The sequence below is a fragment of the Camelina sativa genome, chromosome 8, assembly GCF_000633955.1.
Source record: "Camelina sativa cultivar DH55 chromosome 8, Cs, whole genome shotgun sequence".
Classification (NCBI taxonomy): domain Eukaryota; kingdom Viridiplantae; phylum Streptophyta; class Magnoliopsida; order Brassicales; family Brassicaceae; genus Camelina; species Camelina sativa.
In genome coordinates, this window is record NC_025692.1 from 12048123 (window position 1) to 12075752 (window position 27630).

The 27630-nt window shown below is 32.4% G+C and overlaps 5 protein-coding genes across 5 annotated transcripts; all 5 read left to right on the forward strand.

Moving 5' to 3' along the window:
* LOC104707008 (kinesin-like protein KIN-14G) lies at positions 7-704 on the forward strand. Its single transcript, XM_010423258.1, has 3 exons — positions 7-43; positions 122-325; positions 419-704. The coding sequence occupies exons 1-3, from the start codon at positions 21-23 to the stop codon at positions 531-533; spliced, it is 342 nt and encodes a 113-aa protein (XP_010421560.1). The 5' UTR covers positions 7-20; the 3' UTR covers positions 534-704.
* LOC104709455 (agamous-like MADS-box protein AGL93) lies at positions 7811-8557 on the forward strand. Its single transcript, XM_010426067.2, has one exon. It carries the CDS (start codon positions 7826-7828, stop codon positions 8555-8557), a length of 732 nt encoding a protein of 243 aa, XP_010424369.1. The 5' UTR covers positions 7811-7825.
* On the forward strand, positions 11007-11506 carry LOC104709456 (B3 domain-containing protein At5g26805-like). The gene has a single exon (XM_010426068.1). It carries the CDS (start codon positions 11030-11032, stop codon positions 11504-11506), a length of 477 nt encoding a protein of 158 aa, XP_010424370.1. The 5' UTR covers positions 11007-11029.
* Positions 12227-13100, forward strand: LOC104709457 (agamous-like MADS-box protein AGL53). The gene is given in 2 exon segments (XM_019229132.1): positions 12227-12542; positions 12544-13100. Coding segments are annotated over 2 exon segments (696 nt in total). The 5' UTR covers positions 12227-12246; the 3' UTR covers positions 12944-13100.
* LOC104707009 (probable protein phosphatase 2C 73) lies at positions 22947-25839 on the forward strand. Its single transcript, XM_010423259.2, has 6 exons — positions 22947-23231; positions 23946-24258; positions 24464-24763; positions 24875-24992; positions 25139-25362; positions 25517-25839. The coding sequence occupies exons 2-6, from the start codon at positions 24013-24015 to the stop codon at positions 25727-25729; spliced, it is 1101 nt and encodes a 366-aa protein (XP_010421561.1). The 5' UTR covers positions 22947-23231; positions 23946-24012; the 3' UTR covers positions 25730-25839.

Sequence of the window (27630 nt, forward strand, 5' to 3'; positions counted from 1 at the left end):
CTGAGCAGTTTTACCAGTCAATGGTCCCTCAACAACATTCACTGTAAGTAACTCACATTACATTTTATACTTTACTGTATGTAACTCTTCATCTTCTTAATCTTGATCTTTCAAACGACAGAAATGGTGGGAAACAAGATTTCGAAGTGCAGAGTATTACGGATAACGAATCTGATGAAGCCACAGCAAGCGATTGCTCAGATTCTGATTTGCTGTGGCGATTGAGCGTTCAAGTGAATGTTCCCAGAGGTTCTAATGTCCAAACCTCAGCAAACCCCAAACCAAAGAAAATTCAGCCAAGAACTGCTAAACTCTCAGAAACTAGGTAACAAAAAAGATATATATACTTTTACAAGTGTTTGCAGCTAATTTTATCGATTTAATTGGGAGCTTTTGTCTTTTTTTTTGCTTGTGACAGAAGCTTGATTCCATCGCTGATCCCAGCACCAAGCAAGAGACTTCCTAACACAGTAAATTCGCAGCCGCAGCGACCAACCAGAGATGGGAAACGCAGACTGAGTTTAGGCACATGAACATGTTTTCTCACCAGTTTTGTAAAGAGTTTTTAAAGGAAGGAGACAAAAAGATTTGTTATTTGTATATTGCGAGAGCTTTCTCTGTTTTGGCCGCTCTTATTGTGTCATTATGATAAAATCTCAAATTTGTTGCATTGAGTGTACAAAGAAGGATTCCTTATTATACAATCTTCTTTTGGATATCAAAGTATGTGCATGCATATACTATAATTTTAATAATTACTTGAACAATCAAATGTAGCAAAAATGGGAGAAAAATTACAAAGAATCCTTGTGATTTGGTAAACAACTATAAAGATCAATATGCTTTTGAAATAAAATGGCGCATACATAATCCTACACTCAGTGCCGTGCCCATATTGTTCGGGACTTAAGGCGAACTTACATTAGAGATTATTTTAATATATTTTTTAAAATAAATAAATATTAAAATTCAAAATTATAATAAAATAAACATTAAAAGCTTAAAATTATATAAATTTTTCAAAAACAAAAAAATTTATACATGGATATGATCGGATTAGACATGGCTTACGACTGGTATACGTAGTTCCAGATTAACAAGGCATCAACAACATCTGACGCTTTGAAGATATTATTGTCCAAGTGGTACATGAGTTGGATACTAATGTCAACATATATACTGCCGGTTAAGACACCAAGACCAGAAAATCAGAAAAAATATCAATTATTACCTCATCATAATTTCAGCAATATGCATTCCAAGAAGGTTTACTCATAACCTATGAAATGTATATATTGCTTTTTTAAAGTCTATAAATCCATATATATATTCTAATGGATTTCATACGATTTGTATTTCAGCATCTCATCTCATCCTCGCTCTTAGAGATAAGCTTCTGCATCGATGCAGATTAAAAGGATGTAGAGAAACTTGTAATCAAGGATGAAAGAGGAAACACAAAGAATTAAGTAAAAGATTGGGGAAGATCCACTACAACTGATAAGAAGGTTAGGTCATGTCTTGGTTATTTACTTAACATATTCATTAGTTTAGAGATTTGACCTATTTTTGGTTATTCAAATTATATAAGAAGTTATACGTTATATTTAGTTTTTGTCAACAATTACTACACAATCTGTGACCAAATAACATCTTGTCGAAAAGCAATGTCTAAGAAAAAACATACTGCACAGTTAAACTCTGCAAAAAGAATAGACTACTTGCAAACGAAGTTAGATCGAGCTATGAGTAGTTTAAGCAGATATTATAGACGATCAATCCCCAGGCTCCAAAGACAACTCCATAAGGCTTACCGTGATGAAGAATATTACTGGAAAAATAAAAGTCGGAACAAATGGCTCCACTTAGGCGATCGTAACACTGCTTTTTTCATGCTAGCACAAAAATAAGGTATGCCAAAAACACCTTTTCCAGCATAAGGGATGAGACGGATACTATATACACAGGAGATCAAGAGATTGGAGGACTAGCTCAAGCTTACTTCACAAAAGCTTACACTTCAAGCAGAATCCCTGTTTCACCCATTGACTTTGGAGATTTTGTCCCAAAAGTGACACAAACTATGAATGATGATCTCACTAAGGCGTTTTCATCAGATGAAATATATGAAGCTTTATCTTCCATTGGAGATGATCGAGCACCAGATCCAGATGGATTAACAGCTCGTTTCTACAAGCAATATTGGGACATACTAAGCAATGACATCGTTCAGGAAGTCTAAGATTTCTTCGAAACAAGTTATATGAAAACTGGACTCAATCATACAAACATTTGTATGATCTCCAAAGTTGATAAACCTATAACATTGGCGGACTTCCGCCCAATAGCTTTGTGTAATGTTTTATATAAGATAATATCAAAATGTTTAGTCAACAGAATGAAAAAACATTTGAATGATATAGTGTCAGATACTCAAGCAGCATTTATACTGGGGCGTTTAGTAACTGATAATATCATGATAGCACACGAGGTTATGCACTCCTTGAAGTCAAGAAAGAGAGTTTCTCAAAGCTACATGGCAATCAAAACTGATGTCACCAAGGCTTATGATAGAGTGGAATGGGATTTTCTTGAAGTCACTATGCGGTTATTTGGATTCGCTAACAAATGGATTGACTGGATAATGGCCACAGTCCAATCTGTGAGTTATTCAGTCTTAATAAATGGGACACCTATGGGTATGATTGTTCCTGAACGAGGTATTCGGCAAGGTGATCCCTTATCACCTTACTTGTTTATCTTATGTGCCGATATAATGAGCCACCTAATACAAACGAGAGTTCAGTCAGGTGATATTAGAGGGGTTAAGATAGGAATTGGAGTACCTTCCATTAGTCACTTGCAATTCGCTGATGATTCCCTCTTCTTTTGTCAAGCAAATTCTCGAAATTGCAGAGCGATCAAAGAGGCCTTTGATGTTTATGAATATTATTCAGGGTAGAAAATAAATACTAGTAAGTCCATGATAACTTTCGGTTCAAGAGTACAAGGACAAGTTCAAAATAGACTCAAGCAGATACTATGCATACCAAATCATGGTGGAGGAGGAAAATATCTTGGATTACCAAAACAGTTTGGAAAGAAAAAAATTGAAATGTTCTAATATATAATCGATAAGGTCAAACAACGGACTGCAGCATGGATAGGTCGATATCTATCACCGGCTGCAAAGGAGATCCTCATCAAATCCATTGCACTTGCCATGCCTGTCTACTCTATGAACTGTTTCAAAATACCACAGGGAGTCTTATCAGAGATTGACACATTAATTCAACAATTTTGGTGGGAAAAAAATAATCAAGATAAAGGAATCCCCTGGATTGCTTGGAAATGTTTACAACACTCAAAAAAAGAAGGAGGTTTAGGTTTTAAGGATCTATCAAATTTTAATGATGCCTTACTAGCAAAACAATCATGGAGAATTATACAACACCCTGATACTTTATTTGCCAGAGTTTACAAAGCTAGATACTTTAGAGATGAATCTATCTTGGATGCAAAACAGAGGAAAAATCAGTCATATGGATGAGCTTCAATACTATAGGGACTCAAAATAATTAAGTTTGGTTCGAGATACATATTGGGAGATGGTGAATCTATACGTGTTAACCATGACAATATCACAACAACTCACCTGCCAAAACCTATCTGCACGATTGATCCAAACGCAGACACAAAACTCATCAACTATATAACAAAGAATGGTAATCACCGACAATGGAACAAAGAACTTATTGCGGATACTATTCAAGCGGAAGATCAGAATCATATACTCAACATCTACCTCCCAAGAATATCATGTGCAGACAGGTTAGTATGGAACTATACAAAGTCAGGTATTTATATGGTTAGATCATGTTATTGGTTATCAATGCACAACCCAAATCAAGACAATAACTTGCCTCCCGTACCCCATGGATCAGTAGCAATCAAGAACAAAATATGGAAACTTAACATTCTGCCCAAAGTGAAACATTTTCTATGGCGCGTATTATCCAAATCTATACCAACCATTACCCGTTTAAAAACCAGGGGAATGCATCTAGATCCAGTTTGTCCTAGATGCTTTCAGAATGATGAAACCATTGAACATGTTATGTTTTCATGTCCCTATTCACAATCTATATGGGAACTAGCCAATATACCAATGACCATTCTCTGTTCTTTATCATTAAGTTGTGAAACATTGTTAGAAAGAATATTTGAACTCCAACAAGAGGATGAGATATCTACACAAACAAAGCTATTACCCTTTTGTCTCCTGTGGCATATATTGAAAACACGGAATAACTTCATCTTCAATGGTTTACAAGATAATCTGAATAATATAATTTTAAGAGCTAAGGCTGATGTCCGAGATTGGATTCAAAACAATGACAAGTCAGGGGACACTACTACAGTATCATGCGGTACAACCACTCAACATTGGACACGACCAGATACGTCATCGATCAAATGCAACTATGATGCAGCTTATGACCACCTACCAAACCAAGCAAAAAGCGGATGGATAACTCAAACACATGATGGAACTACACTAAACTGGGGATCAAGTCAACTAGAAATTGCTTTCCTCACCTTTGGAAGTTGAATCTAAGGCGTTACTGACTTCAATGCAACAATGTTGGATTCGAGGGCAAAGAAATGTTATTTTTGAAGGAGATTGTGAGATTTTAACAAGATTGTGAATAAAAAATTTTGTGATATCTCGATTGAAGCTATCTACCAGGATACTATCTACTAGTCAAGTCTGTTCAATAATGTCTTGTTTGCTTATTGTCCTAGATCTTGTAATAAATCAGCTCATCTTCTTGCCAAATATGGTAGCTTACAATCATCCTTTTATTCTGAATGTTTTACTCCTCCATGTTGGCTTTCAAAACAATTGTATGAAGACTATTCAGATTCATTAATATAAATTTATTTTTGACGAAAAAAAATAGTTTTTGTCAACATGTTTATACGTTATATGTATGCTCATTATATATAAAAGCAAAAAATCTTAGATCATCTATATACATAAAATATCTTCGAGTATAATTTACATTTTTATTTTAAATCCAGTTACATGTTTTTCTATTTACTACCAATGCCAAAAAAAAAAAAAAGTTAGATGAACCAAACTACAATGAAGATATTTAATCAGAGTGTATTAGGAATTTTGAAGAAGGTATTAAGACAGAGATTAGATATGCTCGATATAAAAATTAACTCATATTTGAAATCAAACAAATATGTTTCGTAAATCTAAAAATAGATCACTATATTAACTGTATTAAATGAATTATTTTACTGTGTTCATTTTTATTTAATGGATTACTAAACCATCAACTGAATGTTAATATATGAACAAAAGATTGACCTATGTACAATACTATCAAATCTATATTGTAAGAATTTTTCTGGTGCATAGCACAGGGTATACACTAGTTGATATATAGATATATATCAGTAACTGTAATTTTCCTTTTTTCGTTTGTTGTCACGAATTAGATCCGAAAGACTCGACTCAGCTTGGACCATTATAAACTGTCATAGTGGTTCTGTTCTTCCGTAAGAAAAGATTATGATGGGCAAAGTTACAATATACTCATGATCCATCTAGCCTTAAAAACAGTTTCATGTTCATGAACTAGAATCAAAATAAGAATATGTTTGACAGGGCAAAAAGGCAACTTTGTAGGCAGTCTTGATATATGGAGACAAGTTATGCTTTATGGATACCCCCAAGAAGATACATGCAGAAAATATCAAGTAACTGACAACATTTCTATGCCTACGATCACTCTTAGGACAACTCATTTCAGTAGCAAAAAACAAGCATGAGATAGCCACGGGAATTCGGCAAGCACATGAATCAATCAAACCTTTATAGCGTCAGCTCTAGGTTTCCTCTGCAAATCAGAATCCATAATGATCGAGTAAATTAGAGAATTGAAGAATCGAGCCAACAAATCAACACATATGATGGTGTGTGGTTCACCAAACCTATTATAACATGTTTCATGAAAGGAAAGATGTCTTAAGTGAGTGACAGGAAACAATGAAACTCTCAAGTAACATCCTAAACTGAAGCAGGATCAGATAACAAAGAAATATAGGTACCCAAAAAATTCAAGAACTCATCTTTTTGGTTTGATTCACGTTTTTCTAGTTAAAGCATGAACATCTACTACTTTTTCGATATACTAACACGTTATTTTTTTCAGTGTTCCTTTAAGAGCCTTATCCATACGGATGCCACCTGGGACCATGGCAAAAACATCACCAGGAACAGTGTTTTTGTTTGCTGCAGTATGTACTGATTCTAATACTTTTTCCACTCTTGATCCATCTATTCCCTGCAAAACCCAACATCATCCTATATGTAACCAGAGAAAAAGTATACACTATGCACTGCTTACTGAGGTTCACAGTACAAAATCAAACATTTTAACTTGATTTGCTATAACCTGGTCAGCATATAGTCAGTAAAAAAATCAAATCACACAACAGATACGAGAAACAAAGAAACCATCATTGTTTTAGTTTTATCATTACCAATGGGATTAACCCTTTCATATGCAAACTAGTACGTCCAAAGCAAACAATTCCATCTAGATATCAAAGGGAATAAAAGATAGAATAAAAAGTACCTTGCTTTTCAGATTCACCAAAACTAAATGATTGTAAGTGCCTCCAGACACTAAATCATATCCTTTTGGGACTAAAATCTCATATCCCCTTTTCATCAAAACAATTTCTCAAAACCTCTCAATTGTAAAAAGACAATATTACCCTTAATGAAGTAAATGACAATATTACCCTCAAGCAAAGTCTGCAATTCCAAGCCATTTTATATATTTTAAAAAAGAAGTGAGATGGTTACGGTAGGTCTTATACCCAGCTGTTCCAAACATGGCAGTATATCTAAGGCATATCAACTAATTACCGGCAATCAGTAAATAAAACGCACCTCAGCAAACCTTGAGCAATTACGGAGAACTTGATCCTGGTAGGCCTTATACTCAGGTGTTCTCGCCTACAATAGAGTAAATGACAAGTCAGGAAGATCATTAACAAGACCAATATAATTCTAGATTAGCACTTAATTACATTAGTGATTGGAGTTCATCTGTACATATTATTAGACAATGGAACACACTTTCAAAACAAAGTTGATGACTGAACCTACTTCAGAGCTCTGCTAGACCCGTAACTGTGTGATTATGTGGACCACCTTGCAATCCAGTAAATACAGCTTGGTTTATTTTGTCTTCGTAGTCATACGCATACATAACCTACAAGGTAAAGATACAGACGATTAAGTACTAGGAAAATTTCTCAGCACCTTATCTACTCGTCCATATACAAAATGGAAACTTAAAATATGATTTTAGTATGATAAAACTGAAACAATGATGGTTTCTTGTCATATATATATATTACAACGTTTAGATTAATAAAAGTGTATCATCATCATTTAATGAAGAGAAGATACGCTTTAAAATAAAATAAAAAAGGAAATTAAACCTCAAATATGGAAATCAAATTCTATATATAACCCTTAACCGTGTTGTGTTTTACCCTAATTCTCAAAGATTGTCCTTTTTTTTTCCTCTGTCAAGAAACTAAAGCTTCTTTCTTTTACTTTTTTTTCCCTCTCTGTAAACAAACAACGTGTACAATGACTTCTTCTTCAATGTTAACGAAGGACAAAACAACGAAATTGTTGTCGGTGAGAAACCGAAGATGTTTCAAGAAACAACCCTCGCTCTCTTCCGTTTCAAAGAAGACAACAAATCTTCCTTCAAGAGAACAGACCATGTTTAAGAAAGCCTCCGAGCTTTCCATCCTGTGCGATATCGAAGTCTATGTTATATACTACGACCGTGACGGAAAACTCATCAAGACATGGCCGGAAGATCAATCCAAGGTTCGAGAAATGGCGGAGAGATTCAGCAAACTAAACGATAGAGAGAGACGCAAGAAAAGCACAGACCTTTCTCTGTTTCTGAATAAGAAGACCCTCAAAGACAAAAAGACCTCTTTTGATATCACGGACAACAAATTCTCTGAGAAAGTCTTGGAGATGGAGGCTTCGTTAGAGAGTTCTCTACGGGTGTTACAAGATAAGCTTCTTCGGTTACAGAACCAGACAGAACCCGATCAGAACCCTGTGGTGTCTTCCGCCGGCTTCTTCACAACAGATCCATCATTGATGAGCGGTGTGTCAAAAACAGAGCAAGACCTATCGACGCCATCATTGACTCAACAACATCGTCAGAGCAAAGTTTCAGTCTTTCTTTATAACCATGAAAACGGTAGCTTCTGTCAACTCCCTGACTCTGTTTCTAGCTTTGACCCATCGATGAGTACTGCTTCACTTGGGGCACAAGGACTTTTTCTAAGAAGTAACGACTCTGATCTTTCCATAGTGTTTCCTCCTCAGATGCAGACACAAACCCCACCACTTGTCCACTTTGTTCAGTTTGCGGGGTGGAATCAAACTCCGTCCTCTTTTGCTGATCCAATGATGTTCTCTTCTTACAATTGAATTAGGTCTTTGACTAGGTCTACGTTTTTTTGTTTTTTATTATGTTAGTTTATGAGTTTAACTCTGTTAGCAAAAAATCTCTTGTGGCCTATTTAGGGTTTGTTAGAAGTCGACAATTTTTGTTATCATCCTTTGTTTTGCTAAGTATGGATGTATTTTTTCTCAAGTTTCTGACATATATTAAGAGTTTTAATATACAATAGACATTGTTGGACAGTGGAAAATCTTCAAGATACTATATTGGTTTTTTTTTTTTTTTTTTCTTTTTTTGACAATGATATACTCTAATATTGGTCGTCGAGAATATTGGTTAATAAATAATGGCCTTTGGTTTGCAATGAAACTACAGATTCTGTCCATGTTGGCCAGTATTCTTAGACTCGGCATTAATCGTTTCATTGCAATTCACTTTGTTAACAAACCAAGGTTTTTTGCATTGGAACCACAACCCACTTGAGGTGACTGAATAATACTGATCATGGTCGGGATAGAGTGTGCGAGGACAAGATAAAGGGATCGCTCGAGCCACATCTTTTTTTTTTTTNTTTTTTTTTTTTTTTTTTTTTTTCTGGTGCTTAACTTAGATTCGACAAGGCATGTTAAGCAGCTCAAAAATGATTGTGATCACACACTACATAAGGACAACAAAATGTGGGAGAAAACAGAAAGGTCTGCTGCTCAAGAATCGCTAACCAGCTAGAAACAAAGGCTAGGATAAAACCGAATCATAAATTTAACTTCAACTATTGGTCAGACCTAGTCGATATTTTAGGATTTCACAGCTTGTCCCGTGCTGATGAAGACACATCACAATTCATGGTCATGATAAGATGTTGTTGCCCGATATGAATAGCCGAATAATAGAATTATTTGAATCATTAAATAGCGGAAAATCAACATAGATAAAAATGTTATGCTGAATATTTATTTTATTCTTAAAAGCTTAAAAACTATTAAGCGTGAAGTTTCTCTAATTTAGCTATAATTAAAAACATGCAGTCATTCCGTGCAAGGTTTTGTAAACGATATTTAATTTGTTGGAAGGTTTTTCTGAATGATGTTTATTTGGCAGAACTATGTTTTGAAGATGTAAATGTGAAATGTGAGAAAGTTGCACACTGTTTAAGCCAAATGTGTTTTTTTTAAAAATATTGGTGAGACCTAAATATTTCTCATTTTAATATGTATTTGAGACAACAAAGATACTAATATATTATTTTTAATTGAACTCATAATAAATTATAATTTGCTTTCTTTAAATTGAACTCACAATATTTAGTGTTAACTATAAACATATAAATAAGATGAGAACAAAATAATATGTACTTTATATTTCTTAAATGTTTTTTTCCAAAAATAGATGAAGATAAATTCATAAAATGGAAAAAAATGTATACATCTTTTTTTTTTCTCACACATACATTACATTTTAATACAGTAAAACCTCTATAAATTAATAATGTTGGGACTAAGACATTTTATTAATTTATAGTGATATTAATTTATCTATAAATTAATAATTATTATTTTATAGTGTAAATTAATAATTATTAATTTATAGATATATTTTTAATTGTTTATTTGTTAAAAAATTATGAATTGGAACAACTATAGCAAAATAAGATTAAACTTTCGGATGTTATAAATTTTATGGTTTAGGAATTGAACTTGTAATATTTAGAAAGCACTATTTACAATAAATTACAAATATTATAGACAAATTGACTTATACACATGAGACACATAAATTCAAATCTATGAATAATAATATCAATTCTCCTATTTTAATAATCTGTCAAATTATCAAATTGTAAATGATGCATATCTAAAAATTAAAACTTTAAATTTTAATTATTTGTATGACATGTTATAAAATATTTTAGAGATATTATTATAGGTTGAAAATACAACATTACAATTGTTCTATAGAATTGAGCTTTAGGAGAAACATACACTATTATATCAGTATATATATATATATATATATATATATATATATAAATTTACATAATTATTAATTTATGATATTATTGGGACCATATTTTATAAGGAGATTTCGAAAAAAATATTATCTTATTATCTTATCGAATATTGTTAATTTTTACACTGGCCCGACTTGGGACCAGCAAAATTTATTAATTTATAGTGTTTATTAATTTATAGAATATTAATTTATAGAGGTTTTACTGTATAGTGCAGTTGTGCTGTCACAATATCACCCCTGTAATTCAAATATGGTATCCATATTGATGCCTAAATAGATAAATGTCATTTAACATTTAATACTATATAAAAACACATCAACTTCTTCCAAATCCAAAAGCAAATTTAGTTCCTCTTATCATTTGGGGTATAAAAAAACATCCTAATTTTCTTCACCACCAAGACATAATTAACATACAATCTTATAAAATAATCTATGCTCCTTCTAAGCAAGGTTATCAAAAAGTTTATCTTCTAACTAGTTTAAACATGATCAAAACGTTGTTCTACACCTTCCTTCAAACAAAACACCAAGAAGAAAACGCTGATAGGACATATCCTAACTATCCATTGTTTCCTCAAGAAGTCGAGATTCGACCCATAACTCCTTTCCGTTGGGAAATCCTCAAAACCCTCACAAGACATGAAATATTGGAGGAAGGCATATTACAACTTCCACATGAGCAAATCCAAGATCTTTTGATGAGATACTTTTCAGAACATGACATATTGCTCGCAAATTATCTGACTTATCAGCTCAATTTATTTGTGAAAGATCTTGATACAAACACTATCCATTTTGTTTCATTGTGGAGACACCCACACGAAAAAAATTTCGCTATGCGTGAGTCTTGGATCAAAGAATTTGTTAAGAGGAGGGAGCTTGTGGCTGGCATGGTGGTTGGTATGTATTGGGATTTCGAGAATCACATGTTTTGTTTCTCAGTTTTAGGGGGAAGTGAGTGACTCAATAGATTCAAAATTGCTATGACATATATATATAAATATATCATTTTATGTTCAAATGAGATTTAGCAATAAATTGTGTGACATTTTTAATTTTTAAGTTTTGGGTTTAGGTAAAGGAAGAATCATATTCGATTCTATGTTTTTATCTTAGTCTCGTTACTATATAATTAATATGAATATCAATGTGTATGACATAATTTTATTTGAACGTATTGAAACGAAATAGAATGTGAGATGATGAATGTGAATTTGAACATAGAGAGAAAAGTTTCGTCGCTGATGAACGTGAGATGACGATCGAGAGCTAATGATGAATAAAAAGAAAACAAAAAAAAAACTTGTGAGAGCAATGTAGGGTTTTCTTTTTTGCTCACTTGTGATTGATTTTAGTAAAATGGAAACCGAATCTCATTCAGATTGTAACAACAAACGAAAACAAGGGAAACTACAATTAATATAAACGGTTAAATTAGTAAATGTGTATCATCATATCATTTAACGAAGATACACTTCAAAACAAACAAAAAAAGGAAATTAAACCTCGAATATGGAAATCTAATTCTACAACGGTTAGATTGAAATTATAACTAAGGAAATATATGGAAATCAAATTCTATATAATAGCCCTCAACCGTGTTTTACACTAATTCTTCTCAAATCTCAAAGAGTTTCCTTCTTTATTTTCTCTCTGCCAAGCAGCTAAAGCTTCTTCTTTTCTATGTTTTTCTCTGTAAACAATGGCTTCTTCTTCAATGTTGACGAAGGACAAAACAAAGAATTTGTTGTCGGTGAGAAACCGAAGATGTTTCAAGAAACAACCCTCGCTCTCTTCCGTTTCAAAGAAGACAACAAACCTTCCTTTGAGAGAACAGACCATGTTTAAGATAGCCTCCGAGCTTTCAATCCTATGCGATATCGAAGTCTGTCTTATATACTACGGCCGTGACGGAGAACTCGTCAAGATATGGCCGGAAGATCAATCCAAGGTTCGAGACATGGCGGAGAGATTCAGCCAACTAAACTATAGAGAGACGCAAGAAAAGCACAAACCTTTCTCTGTTTCTGAATAAGAAGACCCTCAAAGACAAGAAGACATCTTTTGATAACAAGGACCACAGATTTTCTGAGAAAGTCTTGGAGATGGAGGCTTCGTTAGAGAGTGCTCTACGGTTGTTACAAGATAAGCTTCTTCGGTTACAGAACCAGACAGAACCCGATCAGAACCCTGTGGTGTCTTCCGCCGGCTTCTTCACAACAGATCCATCATTGATGAGTGGTGTGTCAAAAACAGAGCAAGACCTATCGACGCCATCATTGACTCAACAACATCAGAGCAAAGTTTCAGTCTTTCTCTATAACCATGACAACGGTAGCTTCTGTCAACTCCCTCACTCTGTTTCTACCTTTGACCCATCGATCGATGACTTTGTCTAAGAAGTAACGACTTTGATCTTCTCATGGTGTTTCCTCCTCAGATGCAGACACAATCCCCACCACTTGTCCACTTTGATCAGTTTGCGGGATGGAATCAAACTCCGTAGTCTTTTGCTGATCCAATGATGTTCTCTTCTTACAATTGAATTAGGTCTTTGACTAGGTCAATGGTTTATTATTTTCTATTATGTATGATTATGAATGTTAGATTATGAGTTTTAACTCTGTTAGTTTAACTTTGTTGTGACCGATTTAGATTTAGGGTTTGTAAGAAGTCGACAGTTTTTGTTATCATCATTTGAATTGTATGTTTTGCTAAGTATGAATGTATTTTTTTTTTCTCAAGTTTCTAACATTGTCTTGGCTTCTTTACTTTTTCTCTGAGTCTTAAATTTGAGTTTGATCAAACTACTATATTAAGGCCCGTTAAGGGTATTTATGCAATAGACATTGAATGTAAAATGTCCATAATTAATGCAGACAAGTAAACTAATTGAGTAATTGAACCTTGTTTCTGTGAAATCTTCTGTCAATTTTACGAATGGATGTAATGGAGGAAGAGCTTTTCGAAAGAGAAGCATTATGCCAAAAGTGTAGTGCAAGAGAAGAAGAGGATTGGATAAGCAAGTTACCTGACACTTATGTCAGATGCTCTTGTTGCGGCTTCGGACAGATGATATTGTTAGAACTAGTTTTTTGTCCAAGAGGTGGCAAAACTCTGGTTTAACTTGCCACAATTTTGCAACTTGAAAATATAACTGCTACCACAGTTTTGCAGTTTGTATTGTTTGCAAGACCACAGTTTTGCAAGTGACGGTTAAGTCTATGAGTCTATCATACCTGGTTAGCAATTTGTTCTGTCTAACAAGACCACAGTTCTAATATCTTGAGGATGTTATGAAACGGAAGCTAGTGCTCTTGTTTTTGAACATGAAGGCACAGAGTTTTTGATTGATGCTCCGTATGCTCTAGTATCTAAAATTCGAAGATGATATAACAAAAAAAGTAAAATCATAATCAGTTCAAGTACAACGTTCCTATGAATATATATTGTTTAATTTCTATGAGTTCTTGTGAGGTACGTGCCCACGTTTGTCCATAGCTTAGCTTAAGTATGAACAGTGAAGTGAACACGTACGCAATAAAAAAACAAACCGACCGCATGTTGACTCGTTGTTCTTGCCCGGTTGCCCCTTGACCAAGGTAATTATCAAATCATGATTCGTCGGTACCAACAAACAATCATGTGGTTTAAGCTCTTTTGTCGTTTTTTTCCCCTAAATTTCTTTGCTTTTTTTACCTAATCCAGAAGATCTTTTGCTTCTTGATCGTTTCCTTCTCTATTGTATGCTTTTTTTATAACTGTCAGCTCAAATTACTTTCTGGTTCAACACCTACAACTTTGTCGAGATATATATACACGAGATTAGATTCAACACAGCTCGAATTCAAGTCAGGTAAGTTTGTTTCTTTTTCATCTCTTTGCAAAGTTTGTTTTGATGTTTTGGTCTGTGTGTCGAGTAAATCGAACCCAACGAAATCTCAATATCAATTTCATGAAGTCGGTTTACTGAACCGGTTCTGGAAAAAAACCACCTCAATTTCATGGGTGTATGTGTATAATTAATTATTATAGGGCTTGTGCTGCTAATCTAATGGGCTTTTTTGCTTCAAGATCATGCAACATTCGGGTTTTCTCTTTTTACCCCATAAATCAGGCAATTAAAAAAAATCAGTTAACAGTTTGGCCCAAAAAAAAAAAGTAAAATCGCTCAACAGTAATAAAAACTCACTCAACATTTCATTTTCCATGATCTCTTTTCACAAAAAAAATAAATCTAGGGAGTGTTATTGAATTAAGGTTTTTAATGGATTTGAATTAATATGTGACAATAGTGGATTTTAAAGTCTAATGTATTTGTGTGGATTTTAGAATGCATATAACGTGGATTTGAATGTCATTTATTAATATATTTTTGGTGATTGTTATAGATTCTTTTTTTGAAGTTAAATATTAAGAAGAAAAAAATAAAATATCGATGAGTTCAAAAAGGATCCAAGTCTATCTTAATGAGTTCACTAATCTCAGAGTGCTCCTCCAGTGTCCTTTGTATTTCCTCCGGTACCAGCACCAAGAGGCGACGTAACTCGTCATTGAAGTGGTCCTCGTCTTCTAAATTCCAGAATACGAAGGGTGAAGGAGTTTAGTGCGGACGAGTTGGTGAACAGAAGAGACCATCGTCGGAGCTTGAGGATTCTTCTTCGTTCAAGACGTAAGAGCGTTGAACCGCGAGGTTGAATAGATCGAATATCATCTAAACCATGAACAGCATCTGCGTGCTCATGGGTTAGAACTATCTACACAAACCATACAATTCATTAATCAGCATAGATTTCAATTCAGACTGCAAGAATTCAAGAAAATAGCAAATAAAAGGGCTTAACAGAATGGATTCGGGGAATCTTATAGAAGGTGAACCAACGAAGGACTTGCTCTCTAAAACTCTTCCCAACATCAATAATTATGTAATAGTGTCTACCATCTTCTTCCTCGCAGTAACTCAAAGGTCTCAATCTGTTATAATCCTCCTGACCTGTTTACAAAACCAAAGCAATAGCTGCTACTACTACTACTATTTAAGAAGATCTGATCCCCAATATTTGACAGTGCCTGCGATATCCCACAATCCTAGTTAACAATCACATTAGTCATTAGCGCTTAAGTTATCGGAAAACAGTGGGTACATAATCCTATTCCACAGAAAGTCACAACATTCAGAGAGATACAAGCTTCACAAAGTGGCATTATGAGATCTTAACATGGGGTTTAATATCTTGGATCAGATATGCATCAGTAGTGTAAGCTAAGAGTTTTAAGAAACGTCTATGTTTCAAAGACAATAGAGATATGTAGAATCAAATGGTTAAGTAAAGCAAAAGCAGAACAGCTAGCACTTGAAGTTCTACACCAAAACTAAATTAAATTAACAACCACCGAGGCTTTTATAGGTCTTGGTGTGAACTATGATTTCTATGAATTTAATAACAGAGAATCAAAAGTTAATCCTGATTCCTGACAAATAAACAGAATACCTCGCCATTACACAGAAGAATACATGAAAGACGATTCCTTCTCACTGAATGAGTAAAAGAAACAAAGAGAAGATAGTTAAATCCGATCGAGAAAACTACAAAACCAAATCCAGAGATTTTCAATCAGAAGCATGAGAAGTGAAGGAACAAAGGGAATCATGCTCTCAAATTCCAAATCAAACACGAGTAGAGAAAAAAAAAACTCCAAAATCAAACACGAAGGCTATAGAGAGGGGGAGAAAAAAAAAAAATCCCTGACAAAAGTGTAGTATTGTGTTTGTTTCATATTTTAGAATCATAATACGTTCAAATCCAAATAAACACAAAATCCAATGGAAATTGAATAACCCTAGATTTTAATGGATTTTTTTAAATACACGATTGAATAACACCAGATTTCTAAATCTAACAGATTCTTTTAAAAACCACAATCCAATAACACCCCCTTAGTTTCCTATTTGTCGACCACACCAAAACTGTTATACAGTTTTCGGATTAACCAATCCAATGCTTAAGAGTATATCCATGTAACTTTATTTACATTCTTTTTTCTTCCAGTATCTAGTTTATATATATATATATATATATTTCCGTTAATTAGTAAACTATAGCTAGTATTTTTTTAATGGGAAAAATGTCATTTAAACCATGAACTTTCAATTTTGGCCATTTAAACCATGAACTTTGTTGTAGGCCATTTAAAACATCAACTTTTGTTAACTAGCTTTTTTAAACATGAAGTTTCGTTGACCAAGCCAAAAAAGACATGACGTGAAATCCGATAGTTGACCTACTAACAGACGTTACTATGCCGTTAATCACTCCATTACTGACAAAACGACGTCGTTTTAATGGAAGTTTTAATTCGAAAAAATATCATTTAAACCATGAAGTTTTAAATATAGGCCATTTAAACCATGAACTTGTAAATGTATGTCATTTAAACCATGAACTTTCAAATTTATGTCATTTAAACCATAATATATGAAAAATGTGATCAATACTTCAAACTCTAGTCAATCCTTCAAACTCTAGCGTAGTGTCCTAATAAATGAAAAAAAACTCAATACAAATACAAAAATACACAAAATACATGACAAAGATCGAAAAAGAATGATGAATTGATGTTCTTCTTTCTCTTTTTCAGAATCTCATCATGAGGCAGAGTCGAAGAAAGAAGAGAGAAACTAAACTAGGGTTAAATGGTTTAACCGATTAGGCTTATATACTTCTGCGGTTTCTAATAAACCAATCGGTCCGATTACCGAACTGAACCAAAATCTGATTATCCAAATCAATTGCGCTGAACGGTTAGGCTTTTTTTTTTTGGTTTGCTTCGATAACCAAAATTTTCAGGTTGTCTAGTTTTCACCGAACGTCCAGTGCAAGTTCATGGTTTATATGACAGAAATTTGAAAGTTCATGGTTTAAATGACATACATTTACAAGTTCATGATTTAAATGGCCTTTATTTAAAAGTTCATGGTTTAAATGACATTTTTTCGAACTAAACCTTCCATCAAAACGACGTCGTTTTGTTAGTAATGGAGTGATTAACGGCATAGTAACGTCTGTTAGTAGGTCAACTATCGGATTTCACGTTATGTCTTTTCTAGCTTGGTCAACGAAATTTTATATTTAAAAAAATTAATCAACAAAAATTGATGTTTTAAATGGCCTACAACAAAATTCATAATTTAAATGACCAAAATTTAAAAGTTCATAGTTTAAATAACATTTTCCCTTTTTTTAATCATCAAAAAATATTTCAAATACAATTCATTATTTTAGCACAAAAATACTTTAAAACCAACAAATTGTTCTGTAACTTCCGCTTGAAAATCTTTAAAAGGCTGTGATGAGACTCTCTACTTAAAACTTGAGAGTGACTTAGCCGGGTGCACCGCCTCTCATGTGCCATGTGTCCTAGAATGTAACGTTTTATCCAAAAAGTTCTGAAAGGTTGTGCTCACGAGTGGGCCCTGCGAAAACCGAATTTATCGTGATCATGTGATGGTTCTAGTCTTCTAGACTAGGTTCGGTTGCCGAATTGTAAAACTTCCCTACAAAAATGGGAACCGATCACTAATCGAGCCTCTCTCCCCTCACACGGCCACACCAAAAAGGTCTCTTGGTGGAGTAGCTAGCTAGTGAGTCTCTATTTCTCTCATCACGTGTTCATGCATAGGTCATATGACTCATTACCACGTCGGCTCAGATCTAATAAGAACACCGAACACGTATTCTTTTAGTTTCACAAGATTGGAAAGATACGGATATCTTTTGGTCTATTTTTAGTATGTTACTGTTTTTAAATACACACTAGACTATTTGTGTATGTATAAAAACTGACAAAATATATTTTTTTAAACCTTTGAATGTGCTAAATGGTTTGAAAATTCAATTATCCAACCTGTCAAAAAACCCCTTTCTTTATTTACTACAATCAAAACGTCAAAAAATTATTATAAACAGAGAAAAAGATTTGGTGTTGCATGATTGTTGCCGACATATTGGGGATTCATATCATCCAACCAATACACAGAACAGAAGAATCAGTGTTTCTTGTTTTCTTATGCGTGTTTTTTAGGTCCCACTACCGTCACAAGCGGTCACAACCACAGTCCCCATAATTGTCCCACTGACTTATTCCCCTTCTTTAGTAATGTGAAACTCGATAGAGAACCTTCAACGTCCAATTTCGTCACGGCGTCTAACTATTATTATTATTGCGACCTTTCACGTTACGGTTTCCAATTTCGGTTCATTCCCTTTGTGATCCAAACCGGAATGTAGTAGTAAGCGAATCAAAAATATCTTTGATTAGACCGGAATATAAGACTCATGATGATATAATAACGAATCGAACCAAACCAATCAACTCTTTTTTCGTGAGCTTTCTATTGCATATGTTTACACTTTGTAAACGTTCAAACAACCAATGTTGTTGTTTGAGATATTTCTATGTGATTTGATGATTATTTATATAGCTTTTTGAAATAGTACACTAAATCGATGTTAATCTATTAATTATATAGATATATGCACCTTTTATAAAGTATTACTTTTATAGTTTCAATGATTTAGGTACAATCAAACATGGCCCATTTCACATGTCCAATATTATATTTTGTATACTTTATATAAAACTGTTTATCTATGCTTTAGGTTCCCTTATGTAAAACGTGTACGCGCGACCTACGTACTTTAATAGTAGTATACTAGAATGTATTTTGCATTACTCAAATTGGCTTTCTCCATTAGCTTTTACCCATTTAGGTAAGTACTCGATCAGTTGTTTTTTTAATTAGCAATTGTACTTGTAGTTCGCATGTTGAAGTTAAATGATTACTAAGCCAATACGTTTATATATATTGTTATTATACTAGCGTGCAAACCATTCAATTCGATTTTTTATACATAAAAAGATTAAGATAAATTGGCTCTTTCAAAATTCGAATAACTTATGCAAATGATTAGTTCGAATTATTCGTTTTTGAGTTTGAATTCAATGATTTATCTCTGAGAGTGATATTTTTCTTTTTTTTTGGTGAGTTTTTTTTTTTTTAAATTAATTGTTGAGAAAGATTAAATACTAAACATATATGGTTTTCAACCAGTAAATATAAAACTAATCTTAATTTCAATGTAATATCTAGGAAATTTACATCTTACAGCAAAGAAAAATTTATATTTATGAAAATGACAAGATGGTGCTCCAGTTATAGAGACAAAATCGAGTGTAAGTGATTTTAGACGATTTTGTCTTTATCACTAACAGTTATGGGAGCGTTGATTTATCAATATACAATGTTATTTTTCGATATCGACTTCTAATTTATGAATTGATGTTTATACAACCAAAAAAATACATAGTTTAAGTACCATAAATATCGGAAAAATTTGTAAAACTTTGATATATCAAAAGATTTTATTTATTTTTTTTATAATATAAATGGATGATTTATTATTTAAAATTCTGTGTAATTATCTAATGTGTTAAATATTGATATATTTATAGCAGATACTATATATATATATATATATCTATATATATATTTAAACTTCGAGATTATTTTTTATTTTAAAATTGATATAGAGTCTGCATTTTTACGTGTATTGCTTGTTATTTCTAGCAGTGTTTTTTCTTTAATGGTCTTTTTGATTGATTTTCCAAGTTATAGAAAATAACTTTAAACGTTGATGAAAAATTCTGATGGAATTACAATTACCAGTATTTTGTTGATGCAAATAGCAATGCTTGAGTTAAGCAAAAAATAACAATCAGTGGCTTCTTCTATATTAGACTTTCCTAAAAGTTAGATAGAGCATTATTGTCAAGTCATTTCTATGGCTTCATGCTTTTTCTACCCATCTTATATGGTCGGTAGTCAAAATCCATATCCAAATACAATCAAAAACTTTAAAATATCTTAACTAATATCTAGTATCCTACTATATTAATTGAGAAGTACAAATATAAAATTAACCTTCATATATATAAAAAATTACATTCAATTGCCATTAAAAAAATCTAATTAAGCTTAATTAATTAATTTTAAATAAATATAATTAATTAAAAAATAAAAAACAATCACAGATCAAATATTAAAAATTTAAAAAAATAAAAATAAAAATATTTTCTCTCTCTAATAAATTATGGACGAAATTAGTAAATATTTTTTTTTTTAAATATAAACCAATTAGAATTTTAAAAACTAAGATTTTATATCAAGTATACAATATAATTATTTTTAATAACTAATTCGAAGATTTTGTTAAGATTTCAAATTATGATTCTCCTGTCATCTTTATTTTATTTTATTTACAAATTGTTTGGAATTTTCATATAATACTTATGATTAATAAAATGCAAATTTTTTTCTGCATATGTTGTGATTTGAAATTTTTAAAAACGAAGATATATTACCCAATCTATGAAAAATGTGTGTTTTAATTTCTACATTGGCCGGTTGGTAAAACTTTATTTAAATAGATAATAAATTAATAATTTTTTTTTCTCACAATTATAATATTAAAATTACTATTTTATATTTCACAAAATAATGATGCAAATACAACAAACAAACAATATAAAACTGTAATAATATATCAAAAATAAAATACTATAATATTCTAAAATAATTAATATTCAAATAGACTCATAAATTTACAGAATAATTAAAAATAAATATTATCCCAAACAAAATATTTTTTAAAAAAAATATAACAATAACTTTTATTATTATATTATAATTTTTTTTTAAATGTTTGATCCGTGCTTAAAGCACGGGATATCTCCTACTCTTTTCATTAATTCACCGAATCCTATACAAACTATATCGATCATAAAAAGACTGATAGGTAAAAAAAATCTCACTATATTGCAGTAAATATTAATTAGAACACTTTTTTTCTTGTTTCTACCTCTTATTCTACCACTTATTTTTGGTGACACTAGTTTTAGATTAGTACTGTTATTATTTTATTTATTTATTTGTTTGATAACCATAATCTTAATGTATGATTGTGTTCTTTACCGCAAAGCCTACAATTCATTTTGATAAGAAAAAGGCATATAAATCTGAAGGTGATCGTAGAAGATTTTATGTACTTACAAAATTAATATAATGAAACTGACATATGTATATGCAGAGTGAAAGTTATACAATTTAAAAATTACAGTAGTATGGGATATTGACCTAAATTTTGTTTGGTTGGAAAAAATAATTGATAATAATTTATTATTGTTTTTTGATGTGTGCAAATTTGCTAATATTTTATTCAAGCATATATAATACATCAACTATGCTCGCGTATTTAAATATACTCACTCCCAAACAATATTGTGTATATTTTACTTTAGATTGATGTCGTTAACATGCCAGAGTATAGTTACCACGATAATCATATGATGCAATGCCATATAAAAAAGTAGCAATATCTTTCATAATAATTTTTTACAATAAATAATCCCTAATATCAATGATAACACTATTATATATGTTTTTTTTATCAAACATTATTATATATGTATGATTGAATTCTCCAACTATCGAATTTGATTTTCTTTACTTGCTTGCCCAATTTTATTGTTTTGTATCTCTCGCTTACCTAATTTTATACTAATTAAGAACATTTGTTCTTGCTATTATTCGAATAATGATTAAACACACAACATAATTTGATAAAATAGTTAAGAACACATAACGGAACTGTTGACATTCTCTACGGATAATGCTAAAGATGTATATCACTTTATCTTATGCATAAATAAAAATTACGTAAGTTTGACTTCTGCAATTGAAGAAAGAAAAAATATCAGCTATAAAATAAGTGAAGAATAACAATAATATAAAATTATCAGAAAATATTTGATTATTATTCTTGAAGAACTGTGAAGTTTTTCTGTTTTTTTTCTTTTTTTTTTGGAACTGCTTTATTTGGCCTTTGATATAACGATTGGGACACATCTAGCCAGCCATCGCATAACCCATTTCATCATTTACACATTTTCTGATATTAATATTTTAATCATATAAAATGTACAACAAAATCTCGACACCATTTTAAATTGTTTAAGTTCTTTATGTTTGTTAAAATTTTATAATATCTCAAATTAAACAGTTTGAATTTGAGAAAATTGTTTAACTTCTTAGTCGTCGCTGTTTCTTATATACCTATATAATATTGTTCGAATCAACCAATTTAAATTTCAAACTGATTTCCTTTGAGAACATATATATAAATAAATCATCATAATCAACAAAATATCGTGGAGAAATGTAATTATATTGAATAATATTTGTGGTACATTTGAATTCATACATATGCTACAAATATCTTGGAGAAACGTAATAATTGAATAATATGAGTTTTTTAATATCAACCACAAAAGACCAAACCGAAGACGATGTCGTGCTACTTCTTTGTCCTTTCTCCTACCACAAGATTAAGAAAAAAAAATGAACAGCGATCGGAACAAACGTACCATAAAACTTTTAATTAAAAATTCAATTCCATTCCTTAATTGTTTCATTTAAATCTCTTTGGAGCATTAAAATGGATTCTGATATATTTTTCTCTCATCGATGCTCCATTAGCTAAATCTTCTTCACCGTTGAGGTGTTACGTCAGCTTTTTCCCGAGCTTACATCATACCTCCGGCGCTTCATCCTTACGTGACATTTCAAAGGTCTCTCTCTCTTTCTCTATCTTTATACATCTATTAAGAATCTGATTGAGAAAATGAAGATCCAAATGAAAGCTTAAGAGACACCTTTCTTGGGTTCTTCTACTTTCTTTTTCTCACTCAGTAAAGATTTAGAAATTTTATCTTATCCAAAATGGTTATAAAAATCAGAAAAGCTTTAAACTAATTTTTGAAGCAAATCTGTGGAGATTAAGTGTGTTTGCTTCTTTACCCTTTTGGGTATTCATATATTAATATATTGTATTAAGCAACAACATGCTGAGAAAGTTGTGTTAGTTTTCCTGGAAAAAGCAAAAGAGAAGAATCTTGGATTCTTGCAACTTGTTTTTTTCATTTCCTTATTAAGAAATATCTCTAGATGTGTTTTCTATAAACAGAAACTCGATTTCCCTTCACGTCAAAAATCATTTTTTCTCATATTTATATGAAAAAGATAAATCTCAGAAACTTGTTTCAATGGAATTCCATGTCATACTTACGAATATTCCACTAAAGCTGTTTAAACTTATTTTTTGGGTAGTTTAGATTCATAACACTATGACTCATCTTCTTACGTTTAAGTTTTAACCTCTGTTTTTCCGCAAAATCTGAATTTATTTTTCTACTTTTGACATTATATTATCTCACCCTAAACACTTGTATTTTATATCCAAGTTTCTAAACAATTTCTTGTTTCTTGTTTTTATTTTTTAACAGATTCAGGATCAAAAAGCATAACAAGTGGTTGTTTCTTGATATTTTCATCCTCTGGGCTGATTAAAAAATGGGGCATTTCTCTTCGATGTTCAATGGGTTAGCTCGAACATTTTCGATAAAGAGAGTGAAGAACAACAATGGAAACAGCGACGCAAAGGAAGCTGCTGATGATATGGCTAAAGACGCAAAGAAGAAAGAACTGATTCTGAAATCCTCTGGTTATGTTAATGCACAAGGTTCTAATAACTCCGCTTCTATTTTCTCCAAACGCGGCGAAAAAGGCGTTAACCAGGACTGTGCTCTCGTTTGGGAGGTACATTACTACTCTCTTAAGTTAGTATTTGGTGTTTTCTTTCTGTGTTTGCTTTTGTTTGCTAGTTTGCTTGCTTCTTTTTGATGTTAGCAACTCAACAGCAGCTAGATTTTTATAATCTGTTATGCTATTTACCACGTTAATGAGTATATTTATCTTTTGAAAAAGTACTTATGTAAGAATCTCGTTTATCTTTCGTAAATAGGGATTTGGGTGCCAAGAAGACATGATCTTTTGCGGGATATTCGATGGACACGGTCCATGGGGTCACTATGTATCCAAACATGTAAGAAACTCAATGCCTTCATCGCTTCTCTGCAACTGGCAAAATATTCTTGCTCAGGCCACACTAGATCTCGAAGGCTCTAATAAAAAGCTCTCGAGATTCGACATATGGAAGCAGTCTTATCTCAAAACATGTGCAAAGGTTGATCAGGAGCTTGAACATCACCGCAAGATCGATGCTTACTACAGCGGCTCAACATCTCTAACAATTGTCAGACAGGTAAGACTTAATATGAATAGTTTCCTATTGTTAGTTACTTAGTTAACTCTTTTGTGAATATATATATGTATGTATGTTCACTGATTAATGGTTTTGTTTTGGCGTATGTAGGGTGACGTTATTTATGTAGCGAATGTAGGCGATTCAAGAGCAGTACTAGCCACGGTTTCGGACGAGGAAAGCTTGGTTGCGGTTCAGCTCACCCTTGATTTCAAACCGAATCTACCACGTTAGTTTTCTTAATCCTTCTTAAACTCGGATTCCATGCATGTTCCTAGAATTCACTATTCAGAGTTGCATACAAAATATGAATCTTATTGTGGTAAACTCTTGATTCGTAATTCTTGAATTTGTTTTGCTTTGAAAAAAAAATAGAGGAGAAGGAGCGGATACTTGGATGCCAAGGGCGGGTTTTCTGTCTAGAAGATGAGCCTGGAGTACACCGGGTGTGGCAGCCGGACGCAAAAACACCGGGGCTCGCAATGTCGAGAGCATTCGGTGACTACTGTATCAAAGATTACGGATTGGTCTCAGTCCCTGAAGTCACTCAAAGGCATATCTCTACTAAAGACCACTTCATCATCTTGGCTAGTGATGGGGTAAATACTTACAAACCTAATATATATTGGTTACAATCATCTTTACATTGTAAATACTTACAATCATCATCCGAGTTGTACACACTCCTAATTTATTTACTTATCAGCAAAGTTATTAACCAATCTTTACATTTCTTTGGATTGAATATAACAGATATGGGATGTGATCTCTAACCAAGAGGCTGTAGAGATTGTTTCCTCCACGGCTGAGCGGCCAAAGGCGGCTAAGCGGTTAGTAGAGCAAGCAGTTCGGGCTTGGAAGAAAAAGAGACGAGGAATCTCCATGGACGATATGTCTGTGGTCTGTCTCTTCCTCCATTCTTCTTCATCTTCATCTCTATCACAACATGCCACGACTTTTAAGTAACACTTTGCCTTGTAAATAGATCAGCGATAGCCTTACGTTTGTGACATTCATCTTGAAGTTCGAAATGCGTTTTTTGGTCACAGCCATCATGACATGAGTTGATTTAATTGTCTCATTGTTTGCAAGTTGTGTTGATACCCAAAAAAAAAGTTGATACCAAAACGAAAGAACGTAACAATGAAGTAAACCATAAGAAAAAAAAAATCCTTTTCTATTATTAAAATGGGTTTAGTCCATTATTAAACATTCTAATGGACGAAAGTAGTTCCGTAATGTTGGGTGTCTCTTTTTCAATTAATGGGTTTGGCCCAATTTAGTTTCGTTTCCATTGCGTGCAATTATGTTACGAACTTATCAGAGATAATAAACTCTTCTGTGCTTCCATCTGAAGTTTTAAGTCAAAACAAAAAAATGTCACGAACTCTTTCATTATTTTTGTTTATAAAGTGCAAATCTAACATTTTAAACTTAAAGTGCAAATCTAATAAGCAGCTTCAGTTTCCCACTTGAAAAATCCCGGTTTAATTTTAGCGTCACCAAGGCTAAATCAAGGTCAACTGTGTGATTTAGCCCAACATGTCTTTGCAGTGAAACATGTTCAATTTATCCACTGAGAAAAAGATTGACATAGGAAACGGTGCCATATGTGATGGACTGATAGTAAACCGGGTTGATCCGATTTATCTATTTAATTTACTCAACCAATGGTACAAAACCGTTGTTGCGAGGACAAGAACCTAAAAACAGCAAATGTAATAGACGATGACACCAACCTTAACACATAATATGGTGACAGAAATTGGTAAGTAGAGAACAAATGCGTTAAATTCGATACCAAATTTGAACAATAGAACAAAATCAATAAAACAGGTGCATATTTAATGTATGGTAACTATATTGAAATTTCTGTATGGACCATAACATTTGAGGTGACACATGAGCATAGATTCGTATTCTTCCTTTTTGGGAAGACAATGAACTCATTTTTGCATTTGATGTCATCATATGAACAATATCTACATATTCGGTGTAGTCTTAGACCAAGAAAATGTGATCATCATCATTAGTTTCCCTTATATAAAACCCCCACTACTCTTCACCTTGTTTTAAATCAATGAATGGTATATCAATACGATAGGAAACACATCATTGTATATATCACCATGTACGTATGTACTTTATTTTGTTTTGGATAAAAATACGTACGTATATACTTTTGCCACGCGGTTCGTAAGTCTTGTTACGTTGATATATCTTAATTATTCAAAAATCTATCTATCACTTGATGAGATTTTTTTTAAAGCCTTTTTAAACATTTACTTAAAATCTTCCATGTGCAATTTTTTTTTCTTTTTCTTTTTGATAAAAGTGTTTTGTTTCTCTACATTGTTGCGTCTCTTAAAAACAAGTTACAATCGGGTTGTATAAAACACGAATTGGTATATGATAAATGGATATTAATGTATACATATTTTACGTGACTAGTATTTTTAAAAGAGAGGATAAAAGTAAAGATGATATATATATATAAAAATGGGTCCATTATATTTGGTCCTTCTCCAAGCCAATGGTCAATGAAATGAAGTCAACGAAGTAGAGAAGAACGTGAGGTGCGAGAATCTCGCAACTTGTAGATCAAGGTAAGTCTTTCACCTTTGTCGTCATCTTTTTTTTCTTTATAGGCTCAAGTCGGGTAGATCTTATTCTGGTCAGGTATATCACAGCCAGCCACCTATCTACATTTAATATATTGCATTTTATTCTATATAGAAAAAAAAATTCTATGTACATTTTAAAAATATTGGCCCTTTATCTATAGATTTTGCATTCGAATAGGTATAAACTGCTAGCTTAATTGCAGGTGAGATATAAATACAATTTAAAAAGCTACTAAAACACGA